The 13,319-nt window shown below is 52.1% G+C and overlaps 1 protein-coding gene across 7 annotated transcripts in view; it reads right to left on the reverse strand.

The window, feature by feature from the left end:
• The window catches only part of SCYL3 (SCY1 like pseudokinase 3), a 43,261-nt gene extending 32,076 nt beyond the window's left edge, over window positions 1-11,185 (reverse strand). For 5 of the 7 annotated variants that reach the window (XM_032318315.1, XM_032318318.1, XM_032318316.1 and 2 more), the window contains exons 1-2: window positions 11,046-11,112; window positions 5,789-6,003 (exon numbers count right to left, since the gene is read on the reverse strand). In XM_032318315.1, coding sequence (XP_032174206.1) covers window positions 5,789-5,953 — 165 coding nt within the window. In that variant the 5' untranslated portion in view covers window positions 5,954-6,003; window positions 11,046-11,112. The other 2 variants (XM_032318312.1, XM_032318313.1) reach the window with 2 other exon arrangements.
• Between the last annotated feature and the right edge of the window lie 2,134 nt (window positions 11,186-13,319).

The following is a 13,319-nucleotide window of genomic DNA, read 5'->3' on the forward strand; positions in this document are numbered from 1 at the left end:
GAAACCAATCAGCAAACCAGGAGACTGATGCAAGATTCCACTGGGAGAAAAACCTCAACATCGGGTTTCATTTTCACAAATAAGCACTCTGTAATGGAACATTCTAAAATACCTTCTTGGAAGAATAGGAGATCATACAGGAGCCCATAACACAGCACTGGTACAAGTTTTCTATCAGTTGCTTTGAACTAGTTTATTAGGGAACACCGTAGGAGAATCTTCTGAGGAAAAGGATGGTCTAGTTTCTTTTCTTTTCTTAAGATAATCTCAAACTTTGACAACTCTAGAAATAGCTCCAATAGGATTTTTTGCTTGTAGAAGAAAGCTGTTAGCCTCCCCTGGGTTACTCTAATAAAAAATACTTAAGAAAATTCTTACACAATTGTGAACCATTAATTTGTACATATGCCTTTAAAATAATCCCTACGTATGCACATAAACACAGCAAAGACCCAGAGGAGCTGTGAGCTGTGCTAGTGAGCTGGCTGAACCACTACGATTAAGTGGAGAGAACTTCTTGCAAGTGTCTTTTAAGCTATGGTTTCTGAGTAAAATTATGGAGCCTCCCTCTTCTTTTTGCGTTTTAAGAATAATTTCAACTAATTTGCAAAACAATAATTAAATACTTTTTAACTTTTCACTTTTGCCGGTTCAGGAAAATAAAAATATTCATTCAGCTTTTATTTGTTAGGAGTCTAAGTATTTTCCATGGGTTTTCTGTGCCTTCTTTTACTCCTCTAATACTCAGGGCAGACCAGTGAATCCGGAGAAATACTTCCTGGCTGAGTACTGGCATGGAAATAGAGTCAGTAAATTTCACCCTGTTAATAAATGAAATAATAAATTTCATTCTGCCTTTTTTTTAACCCTAAGTTCACAGCAGAATTCTTGGTCCACAGTGACTCGTTTGTTTACTGAAGAAGGAAGGAAGGTGCAAGTCATTGCATGATTCCAAACAGGGCACTTAACTTAGCAGCCATAACCTCACTTGTCACTCCTCTTCAGCACACACAATATTTTGCATAAATTATACATCCAGATTCACAGGGAAGTTAGCAATTAATCAAACAGAAACGTTTCTTTCTTTCTTTTTTTTTAAAAGATTTTATTTATTTATCAGAGAGAGAGAGGGGGAGAGAGTGAGCACAGGCAGACAGAATGGCAGGCAGAGGCAGAGGGAGAAGCAGGCTCCCTGCTGAGCAAGGAGCCCGATGTGGGACTCGATCCCAGGACACTGGGATCATGACCTGAGCCGAAGGCAGCTGCTTAACCAACTGAGCAACTCAGGCGTCCCCAAACAGAAATGTTTCTTGATTCAAGCTTCTGTTGCCCCAAAGAACAGAGGGAGTGACAAGATGCACCTGTGAAGTGTGATGAGATTTTCTCATCACCAGAAGAGATAAAAGACTTTTGTTCTGGTGGAGAAAGGGGACTGTGCGGAAGGAGCACCTGGAAAGTAGCTCTCGTAGGGGCACATGGGTGGCTCAGTTGTTAAGCTCAGGTCATGACCTCGGGGTCCTGGGATCGAGCCCCGCATCGGGCTCCCTGCTCAGCACAGAGCCTGCTTCTCCGTCTGCCCCTCACCCTGCTCTCATGCTCTGTCTCTCTCTCACACTCTCTCTCAAATAAATAAAATCTTAAAAAAAAAAAAAAAAAAAAAAAAAAGAAGTCTCTGTTCTAGAGTTACGAATCCCTGTTACCCCCATGCACTGCTCTACTACCGGCCTTTGGAAGGCGATTCTGAGTAAGGACCTTGATCGTTGAAGAGCCGCCGCACTGGGAAACCTGTCCGCATTCATCCACATCCGCGCGCGTGGAGACGTTACGTGTGAAAGCCAAGTCCTGACTAGAACCCCTTTCTACTTTTGGGGAACAGGTTGTGAGCCACAGCAGGGTAACTCGCGCCCTAGGGGCCGAACTTTTCACTACCATATTCTGCCGGTCTGGTCTGCGTTTTCACTCTGAACCACACAACACAGCGGCTACTCTGCTCCGATTCACTTGGAAGTTTCTAGCCAGGAAGCGAGCCGTAGTTTCACTGCCTTGAAGAAATATGACAGAATAGCCATGATGCTTGAACTAAAGAGCAAGAATTTTCAGGGAGAACTATTCTTCCTTCTTCCCTTAAGACGCGAACCCGAGATAGCGACGAAGTACGGGGTTTCTAAATGCCGCACCTGGAGGTTCGAGGAGAAACGAGGAATACAGAGCAGGACGGGAAGGCAGAACAGATCCCAGGCTGGAACGCCCGCACCTGAGGTGCCAAAGAAATATCCGGGTTGAGATTTCCACAGACAAGTGAGAATGTGGATCTGGAGCTCAGAGAGGTTCCGGCAGACACCTGACTAGGGGCAGAGAGCCACAAGGCGGCCACCACCACTGCCACCACCACAGGGGGGGAGAACGTGAAGTCTGAAAATGGGCGTGGCCAGAAGGGGCCCGCCACCTGGAGGTGGCCCTACCCAGCCCAGGGATGGGGGAGGGGAACTTCCGAAGCTTTTCGGACTGGCTAACGCTCAGCTCAGCAGCCGTAAGAGAGAACCAGATTTTGATTATACCGGGAAGGAAATATTTTTTTAAGAAGCTGACAACGTAGGGAAGTTGATTTACTAGAATAAGGATTGTAAATAGTACAGAAAAGGCCTAACAGGGAAAGGAACAAAAAGAGCACGTGGACAGAAGAGCCACAGAGCATTTCAGAAGGGATCAGCGCAAGCAGCCCTCTCTTCTCATCACCACACGACGTGCGTTCTCAAAAATGCCGACCAGCCCTTCCGCAGGGCCGCCCGAATCCATCACGAAGAAGGCCTGGCCTCGGCAGCCACATACATACTCCTGGAGCCAACGTGGCTGCCTTGGTGGCATGAAGACAGTCAGGAATCGTTCTGGGAGTCCGTCCTTCCGGTGAGGCCCTAACGAAGTGCTCAGAGGGCAGCAAACACGGTAACCAAATTCCAAGTTAGGACTTATCATTCCTTACTCTTCATTAGAAATGAGTCATAACCACCACGGAGAAAATGCTGTAAGACCTAATAAAATCAAGATAAAACGAGAAGACCTCTAATACTGTTTTGTGGCCAAAGGTTACACCTGCATTTCGTCTTATTCCAGAGGTCACAGTGCACGGGGCCTGTTTTTATTAACAACACTAGAGGAAGAGCACACTCATGACCGAACAATGTTTGCAAGGAAAACGCTGTAACCCCTCTTCAAGTGGTCACTGAAACTACCAGAGGGAGGACTGAGAGTCTGCACTCTGGAAGAAGTGAGGTGAGTTGACTGTATTAATGTTTCAGGTATCCAGGAAAAGCAAGGTCCTAAAACCTGATGAAACGTGATACATTTTTTCAAGTACTGCATCTAAATCAAAACTTCGTATCATTTTGTTGCCATTTCACATCCCCAGATTCAGGTGTCAGGTATTCAAAGCCACAAGATAGCCTGCAGAACAAGAGACAAAAACTTCTGGAAAAGAGTCAGTTGTGGTTTAGAAGAGTATGTACGAAGGGGGAAAATGTTCCCTCTCAAGTTCTGAAATTCCTCCAGCCCAGAAGTCCTCAGACACTGACACTGGATCTTTTTCTCCTTCAAATACTTTATGATCTGCGGGCCCCTGGGTGGCTCAGTCGGTTAAGCATCTGACATCATCACAGCTCAGGTCTTGATCTCAGGTTCGTGAGATCAAGCCCTGGGCTGGGCTCCACGCTGGGCGTGGAGCCTACTTAAACAGAACAGAATTTCTGATCTGGGTTATTCAACTTTCTTGGTACATACACCATAAAGAGTAATATAATGTTAAAAAATCCTATGGTTCTATTAAGAAAAACTGAGAATGATAATAAATGTCTAGTATTTCACTAGTAATAATCATCCTAATCACCATAATTTTTTTAAAGATTTTATTTATTTATTTGAGAGAGAGAGCAAGAGAGGGAGGAGGGTCAGAGGGAGAAGCAGACACCCTGCTGAGCAGGGAGCCTGATGTGGGACTCGATCCTGGGACTCCAGGATCACGACCTGAGCCAAAGACAGTCACTTAAACAACTGAGCCACCGAGGCGCCCTCACCCTAATTTTTTTTACTTAAAAATGTGCGATCTTATTAAATGAAAATAGCAGGAAGCCTGTCAGATATGAATTGCACATAAGAATCCGAAAGTGAAGCAAAGCATTTTATCTTTTGCAAAAATCACAATAAAAAGTATTAACAGTAACTGGATGGGACAGAAAGACAAAAAAATTGTCTTACCAAAAAGTGAAATTACTTAGCAACGGAACAGCCAGCTATGCTTTTTACCACTACTAATAGAAAATGCATCCCAAGGGGAATGTGATCTTTAGGCACCATATTTAACTTTTTAAGAGTTAATTTCCTGCCTCATCAAAGACATAACATCAAATAATGAACTGATGTGACAAATAACATGCCGAAATTGTATCACTAACAGATATACTAAAACCCTTTATAATCACTAACAAAGGTAACAGCCATTTCAAAAGCCATCTCTATGGCGAAGATACCCATGTCTCCCATGTATCGCTAGCATGGGGACTCACGGGACTACAGATCACAACTCAAACAGAACAAAGCTCTAAGTCCATCTGAAGGAATGTGCCTGCATTAACACTGAAGAGCCACAACTCTGCTTCCCCTGCCGAACCTTCCGGAAGATAATCTGAATGACTCCATATCCAAGAAAATGCCAACTAAAATGTTTGTTTTCTCTAGTTCAAAACAACAGCTAGGATTATTCTACCAAGGTACTATCACGTTTTCTGGTGAGAGGTCGGGGTCTCCTGCAGGTGCCCCTCCAGGAGGAGTGGCCGCAAGGTGGGAGCAGGGAGGCCCTCCTCCCGAAGAGGAGACTGAAGCCTCTAGAAGTGAAGGATCTGAGCGAGGCCCCTCCCAAGAACTAGAGTCCAGGCCCAACGTTCTTTCTGGGGTGTCCAGCCTAATACTCCAGCTCAACAAACTTTCTCGGACCTCACAATGCAGCAGTCACACTTTCCAAAATATTCTATTTCTAGGTCTGTCATCAATACACTCATGGTGTGCACGGCCTACCATACAGGGAAGTCGAATCACTGTATTGTACACCTGAAACTAATGTGACATTGTGTGTCAACCATGTTCAAATTTAAAAACTAAAATACAAACATTAGAAAATTAAAAATTCAAATAAATAAGTAAAAATAAATAAATTTTACAACTTAAAAAATATACTTACCAAAATGTCAATACTTAAGAGATTTCTGCTAAGGTAGAGTAACTTCCTTTACCTTCTAATGGCCATGTAAAATTACCTTCCGAACTTTCTCACTAAAAAAATACGATGATAAAAGCTATCACGCTGAGGGGCGCCTGGGTGGCTCAGTGGGTTAAGCCGCTGCCTTCGGCTCAGGTCATGATCTCAGGGTCCTGGGATCGAGTCCTGCATCGGGCTCCCTGCTCAGCAGGGAGCCTGCTTCCTTCTCTCTCTCTCTGCCTGCCTCTCAGTGTACTTGTGATTTCTCTCTGTCAAATAAATAAATAAAATCTTTAAAAAAAAAAAAAAGAGATTAAAAAAAAAAAAAAAGCTATCATACTGAATGTCATGGAGCTTTCTGGCTATCCCTGGCATCTGACCGTGTCATGCAGATTGGGAGATTCGCCCACGAAGGACGGACAGCAGAATAAGAACACCGTTCCTTATCATCTGCCTCCTTGCACCTTCGGTAATTTCGACTTTACATCTTTAAACAGAAAACGAGACAGGAGAAAGCACTAAGAAGCCTCACTCTCCCGGTACCTTGGCAGCTTTGTTAACTTTGTCTTCGTTTTCCCTCTTATACACGAAGACGGAAGCGCATCTGCCATCCTGCAGGACAGCGGCGTAAACGGCGAGTCCAGAGGGCAGGGTGAAAGGCGGCTCCTCCAGCCTGTAGCTCTTCAAAGCGCTGCTCTCCGATCCCATCCCTTCCGGAGCGGGGCAGAGCGGCGCCTCCTCCTCAAGGCCAAGCGGGGCTGAAACAGAAACCACCACCCAGCGTGAGTCTGTCTGCCACGTGTGCTGGGGATCCCGGCCACCCTGACCCAGCCCCTCCACCCTCTCGTTCCTCCCATCCTCACCAACGAGGCTGTGTGACAGTAAAGATGGCAAAAGCTCAGCCAGTTCCCAGCCAAGCCTGCAAGTACCCACCCACGGCTCCAGAGAAAATGCACTTAAGCATCACAGGCAGTTCCTGCCCGGCCCCAACACCCCCCTCCCTCCCACAGAGACCCTTCCCGGGCTCAGGGCCGATCAAAACCAGGACAAGATCATCCGTGCTCCCTAACCCGTGCACATACTGGCCTCACAGGAAAGGGCAGCAAAAATCTGATAATTCATCAGGGAGAAAACTTCTGTATAATAATGTGGAAGACAATAGCTTAAAATTATAAAAAGAACATTATAACCTAGAGTATTTTTTTAAGATTTTACCTATATTTTTGACAGACACAGTGAGAGAGGGAACACAAGCAGGGGGAGTGGGAGAGGGAGAAGCAGGCTTCCCACTGAGCAGCGAACCGAATGGGGGGCTCGATCCCAGGACACTGCGATCACGACCTGAACTGAAGGCAGACACCTAATGACAGAGCCACCCCGGCGCCCCAACCTGGAGGATTTCTTTCTTTTTTTTTTTTTTTAAAGATTTTATTTATTTATTTGACAGAGAGAGATCCCAAGTAGGCACAGAGGCAAGGCAGAGAGAGAGAGGAGGAAGCAGGCTCCCCACGGAGCAGAGAGCCCGATGTGGGGCTCAATCCCAGGACTCTGGGATCATGACCTGAGCTGAAAGCAGAGGCTTTAACCCACTGAGCCACCCAGGCACCCCTGGAGGATTTCTAACAATGAAGAAAAACATGTTAACAAGTGGAGAGCTCATATGGGCCAAGCAAAGCAGTGCGAACACCAGCAGAACACGGGGAAAGGAAAGAGACAACTCACGGAACACAAAGGGCAATGACCACACCAAAGAGCGTGCCCACACCTCTCTTCATGCTCCAGCCAAGTCCAAACGGGAAAGTGCAAAACTCTGTCATCCCAAATGCTAAAAAATGCACACATACGTGAAATTCCAGAAAATGCAAACTACCCTATAGTGACAGAAAACAGATCAGCAGCTGCCCAGGGTGGAGACCCAGATAGAGGTGTTGGGGGAGAGAAGATTGTGGAGCGGGGTAAGAAAACTCTGGGGGGAATCGACAGAGTTATTATCTTGATTATGGTGAAGGCTGATTATAAATACCAAAACTTGGAAAACTGTATGCTTTCAAGTATGTTCAGTTGATTATGTATCAATTTGACCTCAATAACATTGTTTCCAAAAGAAATATACGTCATATATCTATGTCCCCATCTATGCAAGCATCTACATACACATACAGATACATTCACAGAAAGACTTGAAAAAACATGCTCAAAAAACCCCAAACAAACAAAAACAAAAACAAAAAAAAACACGCTCAAGTCCTAACAGAGGTTTGGGGGAGGAGTCAGATCATGGGTAATTCCCAGACAGACACGTGCCTGCCATCTCCCCCACCTTTCTCTGCAGCGGTGATACCAATTCCCGCAGTTCGAGCAGGCCTGCGGCCGCCTACCTGGACGCTTGGCTCTGAGGGGAGCAGCCACCCCCAAGTTCCACCCAGATCAGGCCATCTACCATAAGAATCCTGAAGATCCTGAAGATTTATGTGGAAATTTCCATACTTTCCAACACTGGTTCAAATGTTTTTAAGCCTGTAGAGGCCAAACTACATATGTTTGAAAAATGCATGTCAGTATGCAGTTCTGGCTTTACCACAGTGTAATGAATTAAACATAACGAGGGCTCTTAACTAACTCTGGCAATGGAGCAAGAAGTTGCTAGTTCTAAGTAACAGGGCCAAACGTGCAACGATCTTTAAAAATTTCAGTTAAAAAAATCCCATCCAGGGGCACCTGGATGGCTCAGTGGGTTAAAGCCTCTGCCTTCAGTTCAGGTCATGATCTCAGGGTCCTGGGATCGAGTCCCGCATAAGGCTCTCTGCTCAGCAGGGAGCCTGCTTCCTCCTCTCTCTCTGCCTGCCTCTCTGCCTACTTGTGATCTCTCTCTGTCAAATAAATAAAATCTTAAAAAAAAAAAAAACCCATCCTTTAAATAAACATATACCAGCAATCACACGCGGACCCATTACTGAGATTTTTTTTTTCCACTTTAGTGAAGTTCCACACAACAGCGTGTTACCGAAGCATGAGATGCTGCTCAAGACACACGCCTACCAGACAGTGCCAAGGCCCACAGACCCACCGACGTAGAGCAGCAGGAACACAACACGACAAGGGCTAAGGCGATCTGAAATTGAAATGACTCAAAGTCCAAGAATACTTCTGCGGATAAGAACTAAGTCGTCTTTGTAACAAATCCACTGAGCTGCTACCTCCTCTACAATTTATCTTAAGAACTGTAAGGGGGGGGAAACAGTATTAAAAATGCCAAGTGTCTCAACTATATGTCCCAGTCTCCACAAGGACTACAAAGAAAATTAGTTGTTAAAGGAGTCTCATGGGGAAAAGCAACTACTGTTAAGTCTCCTGTTTTGGAGATGGTGGGTGCCCACCCCACCTGGGACAATCCCCCGCTGAACCGTGAGGGTCACATGAAGCACTTGGGTCTTGCTCCTCTTCTCTAGAGCATGGCTAATGGGTCAGGCCCTTCCCGAGCCAAAGGCCAGTCAATTCACACGTTAGCCATCCCTAGCACCAAGGGCCTGGGTGAAGAGCTAAAATGGCCAGATCCTTGCCTGCCTCAGGAATCTGAATGATGAGAGAGAGTTCCATTAGCTGAAGGTAAAAGGATGCCATGAGGTAGAGTCAGGGCTATGGCGAGCCAAAACCATGAAGAAGCAGAAACTTGGCAAGCACAGAGGAAGGCAGCTGGCAGCAGAAGGAAAAGCAAAGGCTGGGAGCAGCGCAGCCAGGTCTGTAAGGCACACTGCTACCCTCCATCTTGAGGCCCTGGGAAACCCAGCTGTAAATCCATTTCCTCCCTGCCTCGCTGACACCCCTACTACCAGGGGCGGCCAGAGGTCCACCTGAGGTAGCTTGAATGGGTCCATGTTCTTTGAAACCAGGTGCCATTTCATCAGCAGAAAACGGTAACTCCTGTGCCTGAAAAACCAGTCAGACTGGAGGAATTAGTCAGAGAAGGGTTACTTTGAAAAGTGTGTATCTGAGGTTAGTCTAACTTCCTTCTCTGTTTGCCACAAAATACAGCTGTCAAAATCAACATATAAGGAACTACAAGAAAATGAAAATCCTCTTGGCAGAATATCACGTGTTTGTTTAGTTTTAATATCAGTCCCCAAAGGAGATAAGATGGTCACCAGGACTGAGGAATGGTGCTCTGGCTGAATCAATCGAAGTCAGCAGAGGTACAGCAATGGGCATTTAGTCATTTTTTAAAAAAGATTTCTCTTTTTCGGGGGGGGGGGGCGGTCAGAGAGAGAGCACACACAAGCAGGGGGAGTGGCAGAGGGAGAGGGAGAAGCAGGCACCCCTGCTGAGCAGGGAGCCCAGTATGGGCTCAATATGGGCTGGAGGCAGGTCTCCTCCCAGGGTCCTGGGATCATGACCTGAGCTGAAGGCAGACGCTTAACCGACAGTCACCCAGGCGCCCGCCTTAGTCACTTCTAAATAGCAAAATACATCCCTGTGGGAACACTGGGCTTTTCAACATCGAGTTACGAAATCTTTATGAGGTTCAAACTGGTAATTTTCTCAGCAGTGTGTATTTTGGGCTTAAGACACTAACAAATACAACTTCGGGGGGAAAAAAAGAAAGAAAGAAAGAAAAGAAACGACTCCCTTTCTCAAGAAAAAGCACGATTAACCTTGCCAGACGTCTACCCGTGCCAGGAGGGCGATGCTCTCCGAGTAGGGGGACAGCCTACGCCCAGGGCAAACTTAATTAGGAGGCAAGAAAAAGATGTGCTGTCGACTGCTCTGAAGTAAAAAGTCACAAAAAGAGAGGAAAGCGCAGAAAGCGCAGCCTCAATCCTGCCCCAGCAAGGTTATTCTGCGGGATTTACCACGCGCCTTCCGGACGCAGCGCTGGCGGGGCGGCCCCCGACGTGCACGGCTTCGAGGGCTTCACCGGCCCCTCCCCCGCTTCCCTGGGCAGCGCGCCGCGTCGCGTTCCGGGGCCACCTGTGGAGGACGCAGGCGCTTGTCCGGGTCACCCGGCACCTCACGCTCCACCAGGAAACCCGCGTCGTCGGCGGGACTCTATCCGTCCTCCAACTTTGACCGAGACGACCCGGTTCTCTGCTCCGCGGCTCCGGGGACGGCGGCCGGCACCGAGCTGCAGGGAGCGGACACGGCGGTCCGGGGACGCCGCTGCCCCCGCGGCACGGAACCGAGCCCTCCGGGGCCGGGAGAGCGCAGCGCGGCTGCAGCGGGTCTCAGACGACCGCGGACACGCACGCGGGTCCCAGGAACTACGCGAGCCGGTGACCCCGGGCTTCGGGGCCCGCGTCGGTGCGCACCGGCTGCCCAACGCGCTCCTCCGGGACGCGCTTCCCCCTCACCCTGAGGAAAAGCACGACGCACGCACGGAGCCAGCTGGGCCTCCGGGGCCCTACGCGGCCGGCGCTTCCCCCCAAGAACGCGGGCGGCCCCCGCTCCCAGCCCCGCCGCCAGCCCCGGCCGGCTCCCAGCGCCCCGCACCCTCGTCCGACCCGCGGCGCGGACGGCGGCCCGGGGCCAGCGGGGTCCCTCCGCTTCCGCCAGGGACGGCCGGGGCGGCGCCCCCCCTCGCACACCTGCCCGCCAGGCCCGGCTCCGCCGCCCGCGAAGCCCCGATCCGCAGGGCGCCCCGCACAGGCAGGGGGAGGCGGGGCGGAGGCCGCAGCTCAACCGGCAGCCGCGCCGCGCCGAGCGCCGACCCGCGAGTGGGGCGCGCGTCCCCCGCCTCCGCTCGCGGCCGCTCCCCCGCGGCCCAGGCCCGCACTGCCGGAGGACGCGGCGCGGGACTCCCCGTTACCTGCGGGAGGGCTGCCGAGGGTCTTGGCTCGGGGGCCCCCTTCGCCCCCTGCTGACACCAAGCGCCCTCGCCTACCCGGTGCGGCCGGAGCCACCACACGCGCAGTCTTCGCGGGGGGACGCTCCCTCCGCCACCATAGAGACGGGTCCGGAAGCCGGACAGAACGCCAGCCTTCAGGCCTCCGACGCCGCCACTGAGGAGAACGAACCCGGAACCGAGCTAGAACGGCCGCACAGGTGACTCTCAGGCCGGTGCCATCTTGAGTGTGGGCGCGCGGGTGTGTGTGTGTGTGTGTGTGTGTGTGTGTGTGTGTGTGTCCCCGCTCCCAGCGGCCTGGTCAGCCTGTGAAGCCGTTTCCTCGCCTGGCGTTTAAGTTGAACTCGCAAGCTGGTCTTGACTTTAGTTTTCAGGCCTTAAGCCGCGAGTTTTAACTTGACATCCGCCCGAACCCAAAATGGCCGCCGTCGCCTCTAACAGGGAGTAAGGGGGCGGGCGCAGAAGGGAGGACGGAAGGCCACCGCGGCCTGTCGCAGAGGGACGTCTCTCCAGCCCGCGACCGCGGCCGGTGGCGCCGCGTGGGCCGCAGCTGCCGGGGGTGGGGCGGTTCCGGTTCGAGCGAGGGGGCGGGTCCCTTGACGCTGCGCGCTGTCCAGCGAGGACCGCGGCGGGACGGGTCGTGCTCTCCGTGGTTTGTTCTCACAGGACGTTGTGAGAGTGAAGCGAACCTGCTGACGGTGTGGAGACGACTGCCCTCGGGGTCAGCGGAGCCCCCGCTCGCAGCGCTGCTGCGTGGACGCCCCACAGCGGGCCGCGGAGCCGAGGGCCGTCCCCGGCGACCGGAAAGGGGGTCGGTGGGAGGCCCGGCTCCCGCGCGTGGGTGAGCGACGGCGGCGGGGGTCGCTCCTGTCCCGAAGCGGCGGGAGCCGGTGCCTGTTGGGGGCGGGCGGGCAGCCCTCGGCTGGGCGAGCTCGGCTCCGGGTGGGGCTGCGCGACCGAGGCGGGTTCGAGCCGCGACCGGGGCCTCGGTCTTTAGCGGCCGCAGACAGCGCAGGAGGAAGTGAGGCGAGGGGGGCCCCGGCGCGCGGTGACGCGGCGGCTGCGCGTTCAGACGCTCCGTGTGGGGCGCTGCGGGACGCTTTCGCGCCGACTCCCCGTCTGGTACTTTGTTGTTCGCGGTGTGGACGGACCGCGCGTCACTGCCCCGCCCTCGCTCGACCGTGGCCACCACATGACGGAGGGGACAGTCCGGGCGCGGCCACCACCGCCCTGTTCTGGAGAGTCGGCTTCGGCGCTCAGTTCGTCAGCGTCCGGCGACCGCAAGCGCCGCACCCCGGGACGCAGCCCGCAGCGGCGCCGCCGAGGCCCGAGGCCGGCTCGGCTTTCCGGACCCGCGTATTCGGACGCGGAGAGCGTCTTCGGAAGGACTCGACGACTCGCGTGTCTCGGGTTCTTCTGAGCCCGTCTCTGCTGTTCGCTGTGGCGCTGAGGCGGCCGTCAGCCCGTCAGCGCCGCCGTGGGCGCGCCTGGAGTGCGGCCTTCGTAGGGGCGGGGCGGGGACTGCGCGTCGCTGTCACCGCGGGGCGCCTTCCTGAGGGCTGGGGGTGGCTGCTCCCCGGGCCGAGCGTCGCGCCGGCCGCGCAGAGGGACTGATGTCCTCGTCGTGAGGAACGCTGCCAGCTCGGTGAGCTCTGAGCGCTCTGCAGTGTTGCACGTCAGCGGATGTCACACGTGTCGCACGTGTCACACATGTCACCAACTCACGCTTATTCCGCGGGTATTGAACGTGCGCCTTTTTCCGCCTCAGGTTGGGCTGACCACTGAGAAGAGGAGGAGGAGGAAGACACAGTCACTGCCAGTAACTGGGCTCAAAGGGCCCCATTACCACTGTTCCTTTTGAAGCGAAGATGCTGGGAATGTTCTCTCAGATTTACAAAGCGCCCCGCCCCACCGGCAGCCCCTGCGCGTTTCAGGCCACTCTTGTGTAAAGCTGGACACGAACCAAATGACTCTGCGTGTCCCTGAGTCCTCTAAGGCGTTGCCGACACTTGCTCGGTTTCCTGACTCAACACAGCGCACGCTTTGTCGAGTCCCGACTCTGCCGGCCTCGGCTCTAAGGCCTGGAAACATCCGCAGACAAAGCAGGGTGGATGCCCTGTTCTCACAGGCCTCAAATTTTAGGGGTTGACGGGTAGGGGGATGTCGCTCTCGACCCGCAAGAACGACCCGTAGGCGAGGTGAGTGGCAAACTTCTTTATTCACAATCTTCAGCCGGGG

Source organism: Mustela erminea, chromosome 17 (assembly GCF_009829155.1).
Source record: "Mustela erminea isolate mMusErm1 chromosome 17, mMusErm1.Pri, whole genome shotgun sequence".
NCBI classification, from domain to species: Eukaryota; Metazoa; Chordata; class Mammalia; order Carnivora; family Mustelidae; genus Mustela; species Mustela erminea.